The sequence below is a fragment of the Pseudonaja textilis genome, chromosome 1 (genome assembly GCF_049901715.1).
Source record: "Pseudonaja textilis isolate UNSWEBS1 chromosome 1, rPseTex1.2, whole genome shotgun sequence".
Classification (NCBI taxonomy): Eukaryota; Metazoa; Chordata; class Lepidosauria; order Squamata; family Elapidae; genus Pseudonaja; species Pseudonaja textilis.
Window position 1 is genome coordinate 86,876,104 of NC_141990.1, and position 20,756 is coordinate 86,896,859.

A 20,756-nucleotide genomic window follows, 5' to 3' on the forward strand; every position below is an offset into this window, starting at 1 on the left:
AAAGTTGGACCCTTAGATAATCAGACCTACCTTTGAAAGCAACCTTAAATAGTGTCCGATAGATAATTGCCAGCCAGTGCAGGTTAGCAGTGTAGCTGCAGCATTTTGCACTAGCAGCAATTTCTGGTCACTTTTCAAAGTTAACCTCATCAGAGCACATTGCAGTAGTCAGGTAGAATTGTAACGAAGTGTACAAATAAGAGTTGCCAGGTATAGTACGCTCAAGAAGGACCAAAGGTGATGGATGCATTAGCTATAATTGTGCAAATATACATGTTCTCAGCCACTGATAATTGTCAAGCATTTTTGCATGACAGTTTGATCCTGAACAGATGTTACCTTTGGCTGAGATGTGTTGTCTTTGGTGCTCATATGATAAGCTACTTGCTTCTAGAAGATAAGGTTGACAGTTACCCATATGTGAGAAGCACTTAGAGACCTCGATGAAGAAAAAGAGTTGATTATCTGTAACTATGGGACTTGCAGAGATCATCTGTGCATTCATGTAACCCACCCACCTTCCCCTTTTTAGTGAATATTTTGGATAAATTCTGGTGCTTCTTGTACCTGCTGTATTGTCTCAGGGAAGTAGAAGAGAAACCTCAAGCATGAACAGTAAAGCTGCTTTCCTGCCAAAATATTTCTCACTTTTGGAAAATCCCCAAGAAAGACTGCGTGAATGCACATATGATCATTCAAAGAGCCAATTACAGGTAAGCAACCTGTTCATCAAGGTAACATACTGTGTAGTAATTTGCTTGAAAGTTTCAGTAAACAGAATGGGTCTTTTTTCAACAAAAACATCACAGATATTTTTACTGTGAAAATATTTTAGTTTTCTATTTGTAGGTAATTTTTCATTAAAGGTATTCCTGCACATTAGTGCTTATAAAAATTTAGAATTAATTAATATGCCTCATAGCATACTTGTTATGCTAGTTTATACATTATAAATCAGTACAGGAGTCTTTAGCACAAAACAACAAACTAAAATATTGAGTGGGTCATTTTACAGAAAGAAAACTGGGTGTTATGCATCATTGACTCATCCCTCCCTTTCCTCTTTCTTTAGTCAACTTGCCCCATTCTAGCAGCTTTCTCTGTATATCAGTTATTGTTTCCTTCCCAAACATTAATGTGTGGCTCAGCTCCCATCGCTGCATGTTTTCCAACCTCTAAATGCTTGGCTTTCCATTTCTGTTCTGTTCATGTTGTACCTCTACTTCTTATGTGATCGGCAAGGTAAAGACCAGGTAATTGTCCAGAGTGGATGTAAGCAGCTCAGCAAGAACAAGAAACAGGCCAGGAAAATCATTTTATTTTGGTGAATATGTGCGGAGGAGGTGTAAATCAAGAAATTTGGTATGGAGCAGACTAGAGAGCATTAATGTTCTGCAGAACCTCCCATCATGAAGTAAGCAACAACCTTTTTATGGCCAAAAGTTATAGTTTATATATGGATAGTTGATGGCTAAGTAGATGGGGGCCATATCAGGGATAACGTGTTCAGGGAGAATTTCATACATTAGCAGCCTTTCATTTTTAATCCTTATATTCCCATAAGGATTAAGATTTAAGACTACAGTTTTCATGCATTTCCTCTTCAAAATAGGTAGAAATCAGACCACTGGATCTAGGACCACGAAAAAGAAGAGTTAGGCTGCCTGTAACTCTGATGCTGCAGATTATCTGCCCCTGACATAAATGTTCAGTTTTTGTTCTATACATCCTTTTAGTTTATATAGTACTAATTAAAAGCTTGATAATCAAATACTGTATACTGAGAAGGTACATAAATGCTGTCGATTGAAAAATGTATGACGTGCTGGTTGATGTAACAATGGCAACCATTTTCATAGAGACTCAAATCTACTGTAATTCTTATAACTGAGACATAATTTTGAAATAATAAATATTGTGTTTCACCACATTTAAATGGAAATTACTTGAGTGCTCTATTAATCTAATGTTCATGATTGTTTTAAAGACCAGGTATAGAGTCCCCCAATAGTTCAGGAATGGGTGATTTGGAAGATCACTATTCAGGGCCGTTCTCTGGTCATCAGAGAAGATAGTATGGACCAAACAGATAAGTTCTTTGACTTGATGTAGGCATAGTTGTATATTATTTTGACTTAGTTCTGGATTATCATTATGCACAGACATGTAATCCCTGGCACAGGTTGAGATACTTGTCATGTTAAGACTTGATGATGCTAATTTAAGTACGGAAGCAGTACTCAAGGACATTAGCGGACCTCGCCCGAGCGCGAGACAAACGCTGAAGAAAAAGAAGAAGAAGAAGATGCTAATTTAAGTACAGTTCCCACTTGTAAACACACTGAATTGGTTGATCCAAGTAATATTCCTTTTTCTGTTCTTCTATTGCATTCGTTATATGTTCTGTGGAAAAGGTGTGTTTGTATATAACAACTTCCTGTTTTTTTAAATTATTTGTACTCTGATGTGCATACAATATCTGTTGTCTGTTTTTTTATGTCTGTGTGTTTTCATTATTTTCTCTTTGTCACTCATTTGCTTTCTTTTTCTCTCTCACCCAACAGTCTAGTCTGTTAGACTGCCTCCCTCAGTCTTCCTTAAGTGCCTGCTGTTGTTTGATGTCATGGACGATCAAGGTATCAAGCCCCCTCCAGAATCATCCAGCTGTAATACCTGCAGCCTGATGGTGTTGTCACATTAGAGTATTCTCTTCTTAACAGCGCTCTTATTTTAAAATTACTCCTACTGCTTTATTTCATGTCACAGGGGAAAACACTGTGCAATAACACTAAATTTTCTATTCCTTTTTAAAATATTATTTCATTTCTTTGCAAATTTGAACCTTTTTTTGCTGTCCTGTTTTTTTTTTCCTATTTTCTAAATGGGCACTGTGGAGAGTTACTAACTTTCAGAAAGCATTGTACATTTTGTCATAAAATTGAATTTCCAAACTAATTTAAGTTCAAAACTTCCTTAAAACTTTTCATGTAAGAATGAACAGTGACACACTCTTAGGGTCTTGCTAACTCATACATCTTACAGAAGGACCTTTTGCAGCTTCCAAATCTCCTTTTGGGCTGAAAAGAATCCTGAATCCTTCTCTGAATGTGATTGTAAAAAAATCAAAAAAATTGTATGTCATTTTGAGACTTGAATGGCTCATTTTTTTATAAACACAGGCATAATACACACACACACACACACAGTCTGGCATCTTTAGTCATTCAAGGTTCAGCATGGCTTCTGCCCATCGAAAGGATGTCTATCTGCATCTAAGAATTCCAGCACAAATAGCTGGCTTCCTACAGTGTAAAGGTAACAGGAAAAAGGGATTTTATTGTTGTTTTATATAGTTCTTGTGGTGTAGGTGTAATTCTAGATTTAAAAAAGGAAAAGGTAATCAGAAAGCTGTTGCTTGAACATTTTCTAAATTGATAATTTCTACGAAAAATGTAGGTGAAAGTGATAGGAACAATAGCCCTGCTAGATTAACTTAATGCTCATCCGAATCAATTATTATGTTACACAAAATCATCTGTAGGATATTCATACCAGAAGATGGAGGCTTCTATCATTGTTCCCCTGCAATTATTTTGAAGCATACTACTACCTTTCAGTGGAAAACTTACCACCCTCATTAAAACTTAGGCCTAATAGGCTTTAATAGACACATCCTCCATGAATGTATTCAGTCCTCCTTAAAGACAATCTTTCAATTCTGTGATAATGAACGAAGAAGCAGAAGACCAACCAGCTGGATTCATGACTGATTAAAATGCAAGTTCTTCCCAAATTTTTTGAAATAGTCAAACTTTTGGTGTTGCTTGGAGTAGATTTTTGTTTAAATGAGTAACTTTACATTCTGACAAAGAATGCAGTGTTGCTTAAAAGTTGTCTTTTGAATTTTCAATATTTCTCAATCAATATGACATTCTTTGTCTACTGGTAGTTTTAGAACTTGTTTGGAGAGCAGATCATGTTTTAGATCATATTTATGCAGGATTATTGAAAATTCAAAAGAGTTCATAAACTTTTAAATACCATTGTACAAAGATAAATAGGACTTTGATATATGTGTTCATTGTATTGATAAGACTGCATTATGCAATGAACTTTGCATCAGAAAAATTTTGATTTATAGAGATCCACAATTAAAATATAGCTCTATGTGCTACATCAACCTTTTTTTTTGATAAAAGTATGTAAGATATGCACTTGGAAATCTATATCGAGAAAAGAAACTATTAATATATAAGATCCTAAAGACATCAATTAAGATTAAGAGCACAATTCTGCAAGGTGCAATTCCTGTATCTATTTTGACAGTCCAAGTAGATTTCTTGAATATGGTTTGTTATTTTAGATTTGTGTAGTTTAACTAGGTACTTTAGATAAAAATGCATTTGTTCAGTTGGATATACTCCAATTAAATGTGCATACTGTTGCTGTTTAAGGGAATTAAGTTATTAACTATATAGTGTGAAATTGAATAAATGCAAAATATACAATTTTTTCAATAGAAAGGCTCTACTTTTGCATTTTATTTAGTTTATGGAGTTTTTCTACCCATTAATGTGTAGAATTTTTATGTAATGGTTATGGGCATCTTCCTATTAAATTAGTTGGAATCTTCCCTCATTTAGTGAGTATTGGATTGATTGATTGATTGATTGATGATTGATTACGCGTCCCTGGAGACAGAAGATTAATGTACAGTAGGCTTCTTCTTGGCATTGATTCTACAGAAGAATTCCTGATACCAAAAAAGTCCTTTGTCTAGTTTTATTTGTTACAATAATCTCATACTGGATTTAAATTTCACTCTCCCAAAATATTAAGAATTCTAGAATTAAAATTTTAGGACATTTAGTAATAGATAACGCCAGTGCATTACTTCAGCTGCTGAAAGCCATCCATGTTTACATTTCTTTATCAGTTGCGATAACACTGAAACTTTCTCAGCAACATTCAGATTGGAATGACCTAGAACAGAGGTCTCCAAACTTGGCAACTTTAAGACTTGTGGACTTCAACTTACAGAATTCCTCAGACAGCCATGCTGTCCACAGTCTCAAAGTTGCCAAGTATGGAGATCCCCGACCTAGAAAAATACTTTTCCTATTAGGTAATGCGAGGACCCCAAGTGGGATTTGGTGCACTAAAAATAGTGCTTGAATCAAAATACTTTACTGCACTAAAATATTGAGAAAGTTTTAAAATGTTTTTTATTAGAAGATATCAATTCCTGTTTAACTGTTCAACAGCAATAACCAAATGAGAAATTCATTTTCTTTCTGCTGGTTAATACCTTGGTATTTTGTTCTGTGGATCCATCATAGATTTCTCTCTTTGTCAGCAATCTTGTTGTATTAAACGGTATTTATTTAAAGTGGTATAGCCCTTTCCCAACAAAAATATAGTTTACTATTTAATATATGCAATTTTATTTCTTTTCATATTTGAAAAAAATCAATCCAGGGTCATCATCTTATGACAGTTACTAATTTTGGCATTGTTAATCGGTATTTTTATGATTATGTTGAAATGTTATGGCTTACCACACAGCATCATCATACTTGAAGTATTATTACATTCTCAGTGAACCTAAGAGAGAAGAAACATCCCCTTTGGCTATTATTGCATAATAAATAAAAATCCATTCTACTATCTTGCACTCAAAAAGGAAAGATTTCTTATTATGTATTATATATTCTTTTCTGCCAGTTATATAATTTCAAAACCAGTTCTGGCCTGGGAAAATTTAAAATAAAACCAGTTGATTATAAGGCTATCCTGGAAGTCAATAGTAATTTATGATTTATTGTTAAGATGTTTCTATGACTAAGATTGCTTTGCTTTGGTGCAACTTCACAATGTGTACTTTTTTCCCCACCAAGGCATCTGTCATATTTTAGAGAAACACACTTCTAAGAAATTAAAGAAATTGTCACAGCATTTAATGTACAAGCGGTCTTTGCTTAATTACAATAACTGGGACCAGAATTTTTATCACTAAAAGATGTGAACATAAAGCACGATATCATGTCACTGCGTTGTTTAGAGACTTCAATCCTGGCAATCCCCAGTTGCCATCATTAACAGAGGTTATCATGGGATCAAAATTTTTGACTTTCTATTGGCTTTCCCATTGACTTTGCTTGTGGGAAGCTGGCAGGGAAGGTTGCAGATCATGTGACCGCGGGATACCATGATGGTCAGAAATCTTATTGGGAACTTATGGAAACTGCCAGTGCCATACATATGTTAGTTTAATGACTTGTTTGAGCATCACAGTTGATTTGTGATGAAATGTTCATAAATAGGCAAGACTCTAAGAGGATATTAAGTATTTATGTTCTCACTGAAATCATTCTCAACTTTTGGCAGCGTTTTAACCCAAACTGCATTCCTTGATATGTAGTTTGTCCATTGCATTTATTATAAAAATTCCTATAAATGTATCCCTGTTAACATAATTTTGAGACAGACTTTGATCTATTCTCAGTTTTCTTATATAACAAATGCCGTCATTTAGTCAAATTAATGTTACAATGGACATTTATCAAATCTTAAGAATTTATTAACTGTTGGGAGTATAAAGGTTGCATAGTAGTTTCAGTATAATCTGGGACACTGCAACTTCCTATCTCTCAAGATACTTTGTTGTGAGAAAAAAATGGAGTATGCAATTCCATGATGAAATCCAAAACAATAGCTTTTCTAAAAGAATTAATATATCACTGTTGCTAAAGTTAAAACTAATCAAATTTTTAAAAAATGAGTTTGCTTTTGAATACGTTCCAGAAAGTACAAATATTGCAGAAAAACTAACTTGTCGCTTATAAATTAATAGACTTGCTGTTGTCTGTCTTTAAGTGCAAATATAGAATACTCTTTAATATACTAATGGAATGAATCATTAAATATTCAATTACTTTTTTACTAAATGCTTAGTAAGGAATTGAACCATGGATTACTCTTGCTTTGGCTATTAAAAATTTTCCGCAAAACTGTCATAAGAAATTAAGTCAGATATCGAAAGTGTTTTTTCAAATTCTGTCACAATATGTTGTTCACAGGAGAAATGCTTTATTTAAAATAAGGTAATGTATAGCTGGAAAAATGTGTAATTTATCTTTTGCTCATTTTTAAAGCAAATTTTATAAAATCCCTTCAATTAATGATATACCGTTTTTTATAGTGTTCGACTCCTTCTCCTGAAGAGGAAAAGCTTATTCCTGTCAAAAGACCCAAAACACCAACTCCTGATGAATTATCTGACATCAACACTCAGACAAATTGGACCAAATCTCTTCCACTGCCAACTCCAGAGGAAAAGATGCGACAACAGGCTCAAGCAGTCCCAACTGATGTTATCCCTATTAATGTAACAGGTAAGCTTTTAATTTTATGGATTGATGGCATCTCTTTATGATATTTAGAGCAAAATTTTACCTTTATAGAAAGTACTAATTTTGTTAAATAATGATAACAGATGATAAGCATCAGGGCCTTTAAAATTTACAATATCAGAACTCTCTCCTCTTCAAAACTCATGCTGAATGATTAAATATTCTGAAAAATGCTGAAATGTTATACTTCTGAACTTTCTGTAGTGTAATCTTTGTTCTTTAATGACTTGTTTCATAATAAAGTTTCTGCTAATTTTTTAAAAAGTTTATTTTTAAAATATCTAGCTCATTTCATTCACCATCAAATAGCATATATGTCATTATGAATATTATAAAAATAATAACATAAAAGGATTAAGGCTTCATTATGGAATAATATAATAATAACATAAAAGGATGAGTAATGCTTAATAACCTAAAATAAAATTGACTGAGACTGCTGGCCCATAATAAAATAATTTAAATCAAAAGTAAGATTGTTCTCTGAGGAAGACAAAGCAAAAATAATTAGCAAGGTTTCATTTTTTCCACGATTATTAAGCAAGAGGTAAAAGCAGGTAGAAGAAAAAAGTTGACCTGCGAAAATCCTAAAATCTGGTAATCAAGAATCTGAAAAAAAAACTATAGGAGATTGCAGGCATAGCTGAATTAGGCTTTTTGCTGGATATGATGATAGGTTAGGTCATAATTTAGGAAGTTGATGCAAAAAAAATATATCATTATTTCTGGTTTTCTATATAGCTTCAAACTTGACAGCTTTAAGACTTGTGGACTTCAACTCCCAGAATTCCTCCTCCAGTCGTGTTAGCTCAGAAATTCCACAAGTCTTAAACTTGCCAAGTTTGAAGACCCTTGCCTATAGCTATATAGGGCTGTTTCTGTTCCTTAGAAAACATGGAGGTTCCTTCTCAGAGGCACAAGAAGAGAAGCATGATTGAAAGATTGAAAACTGAATTCTTGGTCCTTTACAAGGGATTCATCATTCTTATTCCATCTGGGTTTTGTTCTTTCCTGCTTAAAAAGGAGTGTCACACTCAAGGCACTATTTTTGAACTGCAATCACATGCTAATCTACAAGATCAGTTAAACCAACTGATTTTTTTCATTAATAAATTAACAGGTGCTTTCTTTTTCCATTTGGTGACTAATATTTGCTTAACTATATTATTAGTCTTACCTTCTTAGAGAATTTTAATATAATTCAGTGATCAGAGTTCAGTAAAAAAAAGTGAAAAAAAAAGATAAAACAGAAAGCCATGTACCCTAGAAGAACAAAAAAATGTTTGTGAAGGTTAAATAGTTAATGCAAACTAATAAATGGGGGTTTTCACCCCTTATTTTCTGCCTTCTTAAAAATGTATGGTAGAATTCAGTTGGAGTTTCTTTGTTGATAAAGTCATGCCCTCCACTAAATTGGTTTCTCCTCAGTTGTGGAGTCTCTGCATGCCTTCCAAATCTGGTGGATGTAGAGATCCGTCCAGATTTGAGGAACACATGATATCAAGAGGACAAAAGAATTGGGGACAATCCTGTTATATTAGCAGAAGTATCCTCCTCCCACAGTCATGGGTACAGACAAGATTAAAAAAATACATGTAAGTCAAAAATGTTTAACAGGGAAGATGCCAGCTGTTTAATCCTATTTGACCCACAAAAGGTAGATACAGGGATTTTTAAGAAATGGGTCAAAGAGTAATGTGATTCTAAAACAAAAGACTTCAACTCTGCTAAAGCATTAATTTTTCATGCTTCATGGCTATTTTTATTTGAGCAAGTACACAAAGTTTGCACTATAAATTTGTCCTCGCAAATATTATCTTTCTTGATAATTTTTTTTTTCAGGTAAGGAAATAAATGTATCATGAAATATATGTCTCTGGTCTGTTTGAGACAAGACGACTAGGTCATAAGAGCCCATTGTTTCTTCTTCTTTAGAAATATATTTATGTCAGTCTAAGCCAGCCACATTGCTGAACTATTTAAAAATTAAAAGCCTGTAAAATAAAAATTAATAATGGACATGATATTTCACTTGTCTGTAAGAACATAACGCCTTCCCACCTTTACTTTCGTCTGTCAGTGCTCTTCTAGTAAGATAAATTTTAGTACTAAAACTTGATATGAATGTACTGAAGACTTGAGTTAACAGGACAAGCTGCTGAGTTGTTATCAGCTTTGGAAGTGGATTTAAATCTCATGAATTAGCAGGAATTTAACTTGCTTTGAACATGATATACAATACGGGATATACAAGATGTAGTACACTTTTCTAGAGACCAGCAACTTTTTCTTTTCTTAATGCTGTTATGTGTCTCTGGATATGGTTTTACCCAAATATTTGGAAAGGGAGTAGTGGATATTACTTGGTGATCGTTGTATCAAGTAAAAGTTAAAAGTCTTCATTTGCTTACACATAACTAGCTTCATTAGGTTGTTCCTCAATTAGCAAGTAAAATTTAAACAGCTCTGTATAAATGTAAATTATAGCAAAAAAAAGTGGCTCAGAAATTCATATGAAAAAATTGTGGAGTACAAATTTAAGTTAACACACAATTTTCTTAAGAGGTTTAATTTAGAGAGTGTGCTAAACAAACACAAGCAGTACCTTACTAATCTGCATGAACATTTTATAAAATGGCCACTTATAACGCCATTTTAATTGGTGATAGGAAACTGAGGACTGGATGAGAATAGTGAAAAAAGGAATAGTAAAATGAGCCTTATAAGGTGTGGTTATACCTAGTTATTATCTAATTCTTTCCCTCATTTGCAAAGTCTGATACTGATATAAATTGGGATGAGATGTAGACAACTGTAGTACTTTTATAGAAAAGAGAGGCTTTTGGCACTTCTTCCAAGAGCAATCACTAGCAACAATGGCACCTCTGAGGAATTTATTTTTTTGTAGTTTTTACAATATGGAATAGAGTACTGCTGTTCAAAGAAAAGCAGTAATGAAAGAGGCTCCCTGGTATGGTGAACAGAAGCAGAGTTGATGGTCTGAAACTCATAATCTGTTCAATTTGCAAATGCTCCTTTACTCCAAACATTAGATTCGTTTCATCTAACAAGAACAGAATGTCTAGGCTCACATACAACATCATCTTCTCAAAACCCAAAAATTTTGTCCATGCAACTGAAGATGAAACAGTTACCTTTAGTGTGTTGCTATAATCCAGAAAATATTCATGTGTAGAGTTAAAACATCTCTTTAAAATTATTTGCATATCCCATGTTTCCTTAAAACTGATCTGATGAATTGACCTGATCTAGGGAGGATCCATAAACAGCACATTCTAGCATATGCTAAAGTTACTTTTCAGTGAGAAATAACTTGGCTAGTCAGAAATGTAAAGTATAGAACTATTCAAATATCTCTGTATATTTTTTTTCTTCGCTACAGTGAAGACAAGATGAAAGAACTTAATCTAGTTTTCTGAAATTTTTAAATAGAATATTTTGTGAATACAAACAAAAACCAAAATGTGACGTATATTTGATTTGTAATCTATCTGCAAGAATAAAACAAGAGCAGAATATAAATATGGGTAATGACAAGTAGTCAATTTATTAACTCACTGGAAAAAAAATGGAAATGTCTATAGCTATCTGACCTGGAGAACTGCTGTTGGGTCCATTATGATGGAGCACATACTCAATTATAAGGCTTACTTTTGTTACATGCATCATGAATCAACTTACTTAAACCTCATTTTGATTCAAGGGGTTCAGCAAATGTAGCATCCACTGGTGATAGATTAAACATAGTTGAGATTTCAAGTAGAAAAGCAGTTCATTATAATTATAGTTTGTTTATCCAGTAATGCTCTGAATTAGTATGCTTTTTGTGAATGATCAGAATGAAATGGAGTATATTATATTTTTGATCAGAGATAGCCGATTTAGTCAAAAATATTCCTAATTCCACACCTATGTATTTTTTTTCTCAAGACTTACAGAATCATACGGTTATAAATAAATCATTTTTGGTAACATACAGTCATAATTCTGTATATTTTGATGTTATATGTAACTGTATGTATATGTATGTCAACTGTTTTCCAAAACCATTTCCACTTGAAAATCTATTTTTGGTTGTGCTGATTAGGTCTTAATTTGGCTGCTGTGTAAACACATATAGGTATGTTTACATGTCTATATTTATGACTTACAGTGTTTTGTGAATCCAACAAGTTTTAACACATTCTACTAAACATAATTAGTAGAAGGGTCAGCAACTTCTTCTAATGCTGACACCTGATAACCCAGGCATTCTTCTTGCTAATCCCGGATCATACAAAATCATAGGAGATCAAATTATTAAGAAATTATCCATATAGGCATTTAATTTTTTTTGTACATTTTAAGCCTTATAGTTGCAGAGTGCTGTATCTGTTCCTGCTTTGTATGACAGTGCTAACATCATATATTAATGCCTTTTCTTCATTTCTACTACCAGTATAAGCAAGTGGAAGAAAGTGCATGATGTCAGTGTGCTTGAAAATAATGGTGCTTTGCTTGTTCTACTGTACATCAGGGGAGAATTTTGACCGCCAAGCCAGCATACGGAGGTCTTTGATTTACACAGACAGTGTGGTAAGGCGGCCGAAGAAAATGAAAAGGAGAAAGACTATTACAGGAGTCCCTGACAACATCCAAAGAGAGCTAGGTATGGCTCATCAGAACTGTATTCCATTCCAATTAATTGCTTATCGTAACTAAACTCTTAACATTTAATTGCGCTTATGAAACCAATACAGTCTGATAGCCTCTTAAAAGTTCCAAATGAATGTATGGCTGGTCACCAAGAAAGAATAGTGAGTGTGTTCTTTGTATTATTATTTGGTCTCCTACCAAGAAATTAAAATTTCCGTTCCATGCTGGAAATGGCTGGGATTTGCTACGAGGAAATGCAAATAGCACACATGTAGATAATGTCACTAGTGGACTAGAGGTATTTGATAATAACCATTTGCTAATTTTCAAGGCCATTTCACATATGATAGTTTTGCTCCAAAAAGTTTCCCTTTTCAGATTATCTATTGAATGAATACATACGTTTATTTTATATGGTACATGGAAAGGCCATCTGTGGAAGAAAGCTTTAATGTGAAAATTATAGTTTTTATTGAGTAAGTATTAAGAACATTAATATAACTTTGTCAGTTTTATTGCTGCCTAAACATTTCTCCAAGTTCTAACATCTCACAAGGGTGAGTTATTCTACTAACTATATCTCCCTTTTAAAAAGTGAAATACAGGTAATCCTCAACTTACAACAGTTCATTTAGTGACTGTTCAAAATTAACAACAGCACTGAAAAAAGTGACTGATGATTGTTTTCCATACTTAACAACTGGTCATGTGATCAAAATTCAGATGCTTGACAACTGGTACATGTTGCAATGTTATGTGATCACCTTCTACACCTTTCTGACGTAAAGTCAATGGGGAAGCAGAATTCACTTAGCAACTGTGTTACTAATTTAACAACTGCGGTGATTCACCTAACAATTGTGGCAAAAAAAAAAGTTTGTAAAAAGGGGCAAAATTCATTTAACAACTGTCTCATTTGGAAACAGAAATATTTGGCTCAGTTGTAGTTGTAAGTTGAGGACTACCTGTAATAAGTCTTTAAAAATATGATACAGATTCAAATATATTTGACTATGTGTTTATTTAATCCATTTATATAGTCACCTTTCTCATTAATACTTATTACGCTTTATAAGATTTTTAATAGTAATTTTATTAAACATTAAAGTTAAAAAAATAAAACCTAATACAAACTAAAAAGAAAAGAAATAGAAAAGAAAGAAAAAATAAGAATATAGTAAAGAAAAGAAATACATAAAGAAATGACTTCTCCCTCCATGAGAACAAGTACAAATAATTTTAGTGACTTGTCACCTTCTGTTAAAATGCAACAAATTGTCTCTTCTTCTCATATCTTATTTATATGATATATGTAGATAAGATATATCTCATATATCTTATCTTGTCTTGAAACTTAGTTGTTCAGTGCTGGTCAGCAAAAGTCTCTTATGGGTTAGCAGAGATAATGACATATCTATTTTAATCTTAATCATGTAAACCAACTTTATATTCTTTTCTCTTTTAACAATTTTGATCTTTGATTCCTTCAAACAATGTCCTAGACCTAGCACTTCATTTCCTTTATTTTCTTTCTTTATCACTTCTCACAGAATCTTTCAATAGTTTAACAATTCTCTTTGCAAATTTCAGTATAACAAAGTTATCCAGGTTACTTAGAAAAGATCCAAGCTCATTCAGCCTGTCCAGGAAAGGAGTTCTCTTCTGTGCAAAGAATGGAAGGAGCTGCCTGCCCTCCTTTGGCTCTGTTGGCTTAATGACCCATGTGGTTACTTAATGACTGCAACTGGAAGAGCTGAGATTGCAGTTGTCAAGCAAAATGATCATATTGGTGTCTCACTTAATCTCTGCAATGACTTAAGATTGAAATTCTGGACTCTATTATGATCATTAGGTTAAAAACTACCTGCATAATGCAGATATGCTTAAAGTAATTTTCTATGGCCATTTTTCACAAATATCCTTCAATACATGCAACATTAAATATTTTGCCTCATTCTGTATTATTACATCATATTTAAATCTTCTTTAATTGTAATTGTTGGCTTTGTTTGATTCCCTTTAGTGATCCACCTCCAAAGTCCCATCCTATTGTGCTTTTTAAAAGAGTTCAAAAGAACAGCATTTTTTTCATGGAAAGGCTCTTATAATTAATTTCAAAAACATATTTCAAATTCATCTGTACCCTTAGCTCATTTATAACTTCCCAAAATCAACATTCTGTTTATTTATTACATATAGCTGCCCATCTTCTAACCGACTCTGAGTGACTCCCAATCAAATGTTAAAACAGCATATCAGATCATATTAAAACCACAAATTAAACAGATTAAAATATTAAAAACATTACCTAATGCCCATGGCCACAGTGCAAATGTTTGCAATGGCTGAAAATGCCTTACAGTCCATAAAGCATTCTTTTTGAGGCCATTGTGGTTCCCAATGATCGTTAAAAGGAATGGTCATAAGATGAGGACAACCTGTAACGTCATTTGAATGATGCCAACAGCAAAGTTGGTGATAAACAGAGTTCTCGCATAAAAAATTAACTTAAAATCTTTGTAGATGATAAAGATTTTGTGATGCTTTGAATAACATCTACAGCTACGTCCAAATTGTGCACAATTGGAATTTTAGTTCTCTTTATCTCTCTCTTGAGACAGGTCCTCATGCAGCATCATATTTCATTTTTAAAGTGCTTCTCATTTCAACAGAGATAGGAGGAACTGAAGTTCACAGAATCCAATCCTCTTTTCATGCATAGTTAGACACAGTGATTTTATAAATGAGAGCCTGTGATCCTCATGTAGAATTCTGAATGTGAAACACTACCTTATTATTATTCTCTTCCTCTTCCGTTTACTTTCTCTGTGCTAGCAACTGTTCAATTTTCTGATGATCACCTACTTCTAACCCATTTAGAATATGCCTTGCATATAGCATTGGAGAAAAAATAGCTTGTATTGCCTTTTCCAGGCTACACAGCCCATGATCCATCCAGAACTTCCAAGACTTACCACAATGAAAGCAATTTTTAAAAACTGCACAAGGTCATATAATTCTGTTTTCCATGTGTGTACATGTCTTCATCCTATTTGTATTGCCAATTGAAAGGGATCTCTAGAGGAGGGTAAAATTATTAGAACCAGGAAGTTATTTTCAAATTTCAAGAATGAATATAAGAAACTCCCAATGAAATGGACCTTATTTGGGAAAATGAATGTTAAAGTGAAAGAAAGAGAAAATAAAAGCACAAATGTAATACAGGTATCTTATACGTAATCATCTGGAATCCATACTTGTATGACATATAAGAAAAAAAACTATGCATGCATTGCCTAGAGAGTGATTAAGAGCAAATTACAGTGAATGTAATTTCATCAAGAGGACAAGAGGACAATTTATGAATATAAAAGTGAGAATGTGATTCAATCCTCAGATGTTGCCAGGAAAAAAAAATCTAAATCCATACACTAATGACCCAATTAAACAATTATTGTAATTATTCACTTCAGAAATGCTGGATTAAATCAAAGCACATTTTAATTCAGGATTCTATTCCTTAGACTGGCCAATCAGATGCCTCTGAGACAGGGATGTCAAACTCATGGCCCACGGGCCGGATGTGTCACGCACTGGACACCCCCCACCCCCAGTTTAGTGAAGGGGGATAAAGTTGCGTATGTCACGTGACAACAACATGTTGTCGCGAGTTTGACACCCCTGCTCTGAGATGATCACAGGCTGGAAAATATACCCCCTTTTTACCTTCCCTGCCTTTACAACTGGCATTTGTATATGCTTGAGTAGAATACAGTTTATTGCTAACAGCCTTTGATTGACCTCTTCCATAGAACTTTATCTAACCTACTTCTAAAGACATTATAGTCTAGTAGCCATTACATGCTTTCTGACAATAAATTCCGCATGTTAGTTATTGATGTTCAGCAGAAAGAGATATACAACCAATGTCCTCCACATACTTTGGGATTAGGTTTCCATCAGATCTGTGCTCATTATTTGGAAGATAACATCTTATCTCCTAAATTATAGCAATGGTGAGTTACTATTATTTTTGCTGATCATCGTATGTTATGCAAGTTTTTCATATTACATTCCTATCATCAGACAGCTTTTACTGTGGAAAAATCTATAGAAATGTTAAAAAATGTTCCAATTTGGAATCAGTATATGAAAACAGTTTCAGGAATGAGTGGAATATTTTTTTATTATTATATTTATTTGCCACGTGTCTTATTTCAAAGCAACTCTGGGCCACTCACAGCATTAAGAGCATTAAAACCATACAAGATAGAAATGTCTAAAATGATAAAAAAAATGTTATTACAGTCAAAGATAAAATTATAGCTAAAAAGATGGGGAGATAGAAAGCAGGATGCATTATGGGTGGAGGTGGGATTGACTCTTAATTTATCCACCCCCCTCCAAAATTCCCCACTTTAGCTCCAAGTCATCTGGCAGAGGCGTCAGGCCCTTACAGAAGGTCAAAAGGTGGAAGCCAATTTCACCTTAAGGGTTAAGATGTTCTAGGAGCCATGATAGAGAAAGGCCTTCACCTGCATCCTGCCAGCCAAAATTCCTTGACTGATGGGTCCGTAACATGCCCCCTCTGCCAGGGTTGGCCAGTTCCATTGAGGTGAGAAGATTCCTCCAGTAACCTGGTATGCCATTCAGGTCTTTAAAGGTAGTTAAAGTCCCAGATCTTGAAGCTCCATGCATCCACTCAGTCTTCCCAGGGTTCAGTCAAAGCTTGTTGTCCCTCATCCAGGACCCCCCCAATACCTCCAATGTGGCTGTGGGCTGGATTCAATAATAGTGCCAGCTGATATGATTTAAAATATATCTGAACTGAAGCACACAAGGAACCATTAGCTTGCTGTTGTCTTTATGCATTTTCATCTATTTTAATCTTTTTCAAAAATCTAACATATCACATATATAATATATAGCGCAAATATAAAAATGCCAAGAATCTTTCATTAGGAATACCTGAACACATTGGAACTTGTATGGTAAAAACTAAATGTGAGTTCCGTGTAAACTTTTTATTAATGAACATATTTTAAATGCAACTATAACAATGCTGTATATTTATTTTTCTAACAGTTTTGTTTTAATATCTACAGTTGGCAATGGCAAATATGACATCCGGGGCCATTCGTTATGTGTCCCTGATCATTATTCTACACTAGGAAAATTTGAGAGCTGTCAGTCTTCTATGCATCAGTGTGGCACCAAAGACTCCAGCTGTCAGACAGAAGAAGTTAAAGTGGTGCCACCTTCAGTTAGGCGAATACGTGCACAGAAAGGCCAAGGAATTGCAGCCCAGATGTCACAGCTTTCCAGTTCTTCTGGTAACATGTCTGTGATGAGTGATTCTGCTGGAGTCATGTCTACTTCTCGCCTAAATAATGACCTGGGCTTTCACAGTCTACCTCGGTCTGGAGCAAGAGTGTCCCTGCAGTTACTTGAACGTAGGCATAGCCTCTCCAAGTCAACCGAAAGTGGACCTTTGTTACATCATGTAGGTGTGTGGCAAGGAAATGAAAGAATAGATGATATGAGAAATGGCTGTAGGATAAATGGGTTACAGAGGCCAAAATCTCAAGAATTAAACTCTGAAAATGGAAAAACAGAAGGCACAGCATGTATGATCTCTCCACATGTTGCATATTCTACCATCATCACACCAAATGCTTCCCTATCATCCACTTCAGATGTTATAAATAACAACCCGGCAGAGAGTCCTGAGACAATAGATAGGAAAATGACGAACTCTTCTTTGTACCAAAAACCTGGAGACAATCTTGTTGGCAATGGGACAATAAATGCAAAAGAGCGACATCGCTCTTCTAATGGCACCTGGAGTGACACCAGCTCAACACGTCACTCACATTCCTCAGACACCACTATCTCATCCAACGGTGTAATGGTGTATGCATCCTTTTGTAATACAGGCACTACAGAAAGTATCCCCCAAAGTGTGGCCTATAATTTTAGGAACAATCACCATTTGCCAAGCCATTCTCATGACATCAATGGTAGAAGTGAATCAAGTTACACTGTGGACAGCATACAGGACAAAGTCAAGCAAAATGCAAAGCACTGTGGATTCAACCATTATGGAAATGACACCACCACCTTACACATGTCAAAATGCGACATTCCAGATTGCTCCGGCTCTGACACCCTTGAAAGAGTCTTAGCCAAAGAAGACTCACACTCTTTATATTCTGTGGACAGTGATGTCTGTTACCCTTCTATGCATGTGGATTCAGATGTCCAGTCTGTTAAAAGCTGCAGTGAAAATGGCTTTGGAAATCCCAGGCATAGTGTCATTAATGTGTTTGCTGGAACCGAGAAGAAATCTCTGGAAGATTTTGCAAGTTCCAATGACAAGTCACTCACACGTAGCATCTCCTTTAAAAAGGCAAAAAAACCACCTCTCCCACCATCCAGAACAGATTCTCTTAGAAGAGCCCCCAAGAATAAACCTCAGTCCAGCGGACAAGTCCTGGATGATAAGCTGATAGCGAGCCTTCAACATTCCTTGCAACTGAACCTCCAGTGCAAAAATGGTGGCTCGCTGTCACAGAGTCCCTGCAGTGATTATGACGATCCTTGGGTGCTGCGGTCTCGTAGCCAGAGCACTGTGAGTGCCAGTAGCAGCATGATGTCTGCCACAGGACTCAACATGTATTCCATCTGTGCAGTCACACCAGCCCAGAGTGACACAAGTAGCCTCAAATCAGAATACACTGACCAGTGGTGTTACTACAGTGATTATCCTGGGATCCCGGATGACCATTTAAAATCCACAGCAATTCATTCCTCTAATGCTGTACCGAAGCTAATTGATTATAACGTTAGTCACCTTAATGATGGGTCAAGGGCTTCTATACCACAAGTGCCCTCTGGAGTAGCCAAAACAAAAGCTATTTCTCCAGAAAAATCACAGAGAGTTACATCACCATCTAGTGGATATTCTAGCCAATCCAACACACCCACAGCACTTACACCAGTGCCTGTCATTCTAAAGTCTATGTCAACGGGAAACGCGAAGTCCAAGATGAAGCCTAGAGTGCCTGAAAGAAAATCAAGCCTATTGTCTTCCGTTTCAGTGTCTTCCTCTTCCACCTCTCTGTCATCAAATACATCTGCTGAAGGAACTATGAAGAAACCTGATCCTACCCTGAGCTTCCCTCCGGTTACATCATCTTCACTACTATCTTCAGATTCCAATGACCCTCTTCTTCCTCTCCCACCACCTCCCCTAACAGATGTTACTGATCTTCCTCAATCACCTGAATCACCAAGTTTTCCACCTCCTCCCCCAGATGTTGTCACAAACACTTCTTTTCCTCAGAATAATGGATGGCTTAATAATCAAGATACTTCAATTCATTCTTCTCACTCTTTACTTCCCGATTCTTCTCATCGCCTCCCACCCACTTTTCAAACTTCAGCTCCTCCACCAGCCCCACCCTTAGATCCCAGATTCATGAAAGATGGACATAAACCTGTACCATACTCTTTCAAGAAACATAATTTGGAAGGTGCTTGCAACAATGCAAAACAGCCCTTAAATAAGGATGATGTCCCAAGGCCTGCAATGCCACTCATAACTACTGAAGCTCTCCAGATGGTACAACTGAGGTCGGTGAAGAAAGCTATGAAGTCAGAGGTTGAGCAGCCAGCCGAGTCTGCTTCCAAGGCAAGTCCTCAGGGAAAAAAACAGGATCCTTTTTCTGCTGGGTTGCCTTTCAAATCACATTTGTCAGGAGGATACAGTGACATGCTGGATGCCGTTGGGAGTGAAGGCCAGAGAGCTTCTGTTTGTAGCCTAACTGGCAGAAGGTCTGAACCTATCAGTGCTAAAATGCCCAGAAATGTAATAAGCATAAATAACTCATTTGCCAGAGAGTCGCAACCAGACAAAGCTGACGAAACTTTGGTGCAGAACCAAGAGTCTCATAGTAGTCTTGTATGTACATCCCTTCAGGAACAATCTGGATTTCTCAGCAAGCCTCAGGATATATTGCCAAACAAGAAGCCACCGCCTGTTTCAAAGAAACCCAAACTGTTCCTGATTGTGCCACCCCCACAGCCTGATGTTACAACAGAGAAAATAGCTGCGGGTGAAACAGCCAAAAGCATTCCAAGTACAACTGCGAAGGATGCTGAAATTGCACAGCACAGCCAGGTTAACAATTATCCTACAGATGGATTCGGTTCCTATGAAATGGAGCCTAACAACCTTGTCTCAGAAGGAGGAGCTGCGAGTCCTATCTCCTGTGAAACCAGGTTCTCTATTCTGCAGACCCAGGAGGAGGAGACGGCTTCCTCGTGTGAACAAAGCAGTCCAGACAGAAATGTAGACAGCATCTCTGGAGCAGAGAAACAGTTTTCTCAAGGGGATGAAAGTTGTAAGTTTTTTTTTTTTTCCACTGTGTTTTGTCTTTTGACCTAGTCTATTAGTCAACAGTCACATCTGGAATTATGGAGAGTCACATCATAAGAACAGTAAAGATTTTTACATTGTATATGGTAAAGGTTATATGTCATCAATATAATTTCATACTAGTCTTAAGGAAAACCAGAAAGCTCAGATTACAATTGGTAATAAAATTATTATCTTAATTCTTTTCTTTAAAAAAAAAACTTGTTAGATAGGATTTTATTAGTTTTATCCCTATTCTAAAAAAATTG

General features: G+C 35.4%; 1 protein-coding gene across 7 annotated transcripts in view; it reads left to right on the forward strand.

Moving 5' to 3' along the window:
• The window catches only part of NHSL1 (NHS like 1), a 157,918-nt gene that overhangs the window by 130,825 nt on the left and 6,337 nt on the right, over positions 1 to 20,756 (forward strand). For 4 of the 7 annotated variants that reach the window (XM_026705563.2, XM_026705564.2, XM_087940345.1 and 1 more), the window contains exons 4-6: positions 7,202 to 7,394; positions 11,950 to 12,081; positions 17,174 to 20,473. In XM_026705563.2, coding sequence (XP_026561348.2) covers positions 7,202 to 7,394; positions 11,950 to 12,081; positions 17,174 to 20,473 — 3,625 coding nt within the window. Of the gene's footprint in view, positions 1 to 584; positions 714 to 7,201; positions 7,395 to 11,949; positions 12,082 to 17,173; positions 20,474 to 20,756 lie in introns of all 7 variants that reach the window. The other 3 variants (XM_087940322.1, XM_087940336.1, XM_087940312.1) reach the window with 2 other exon arrangements.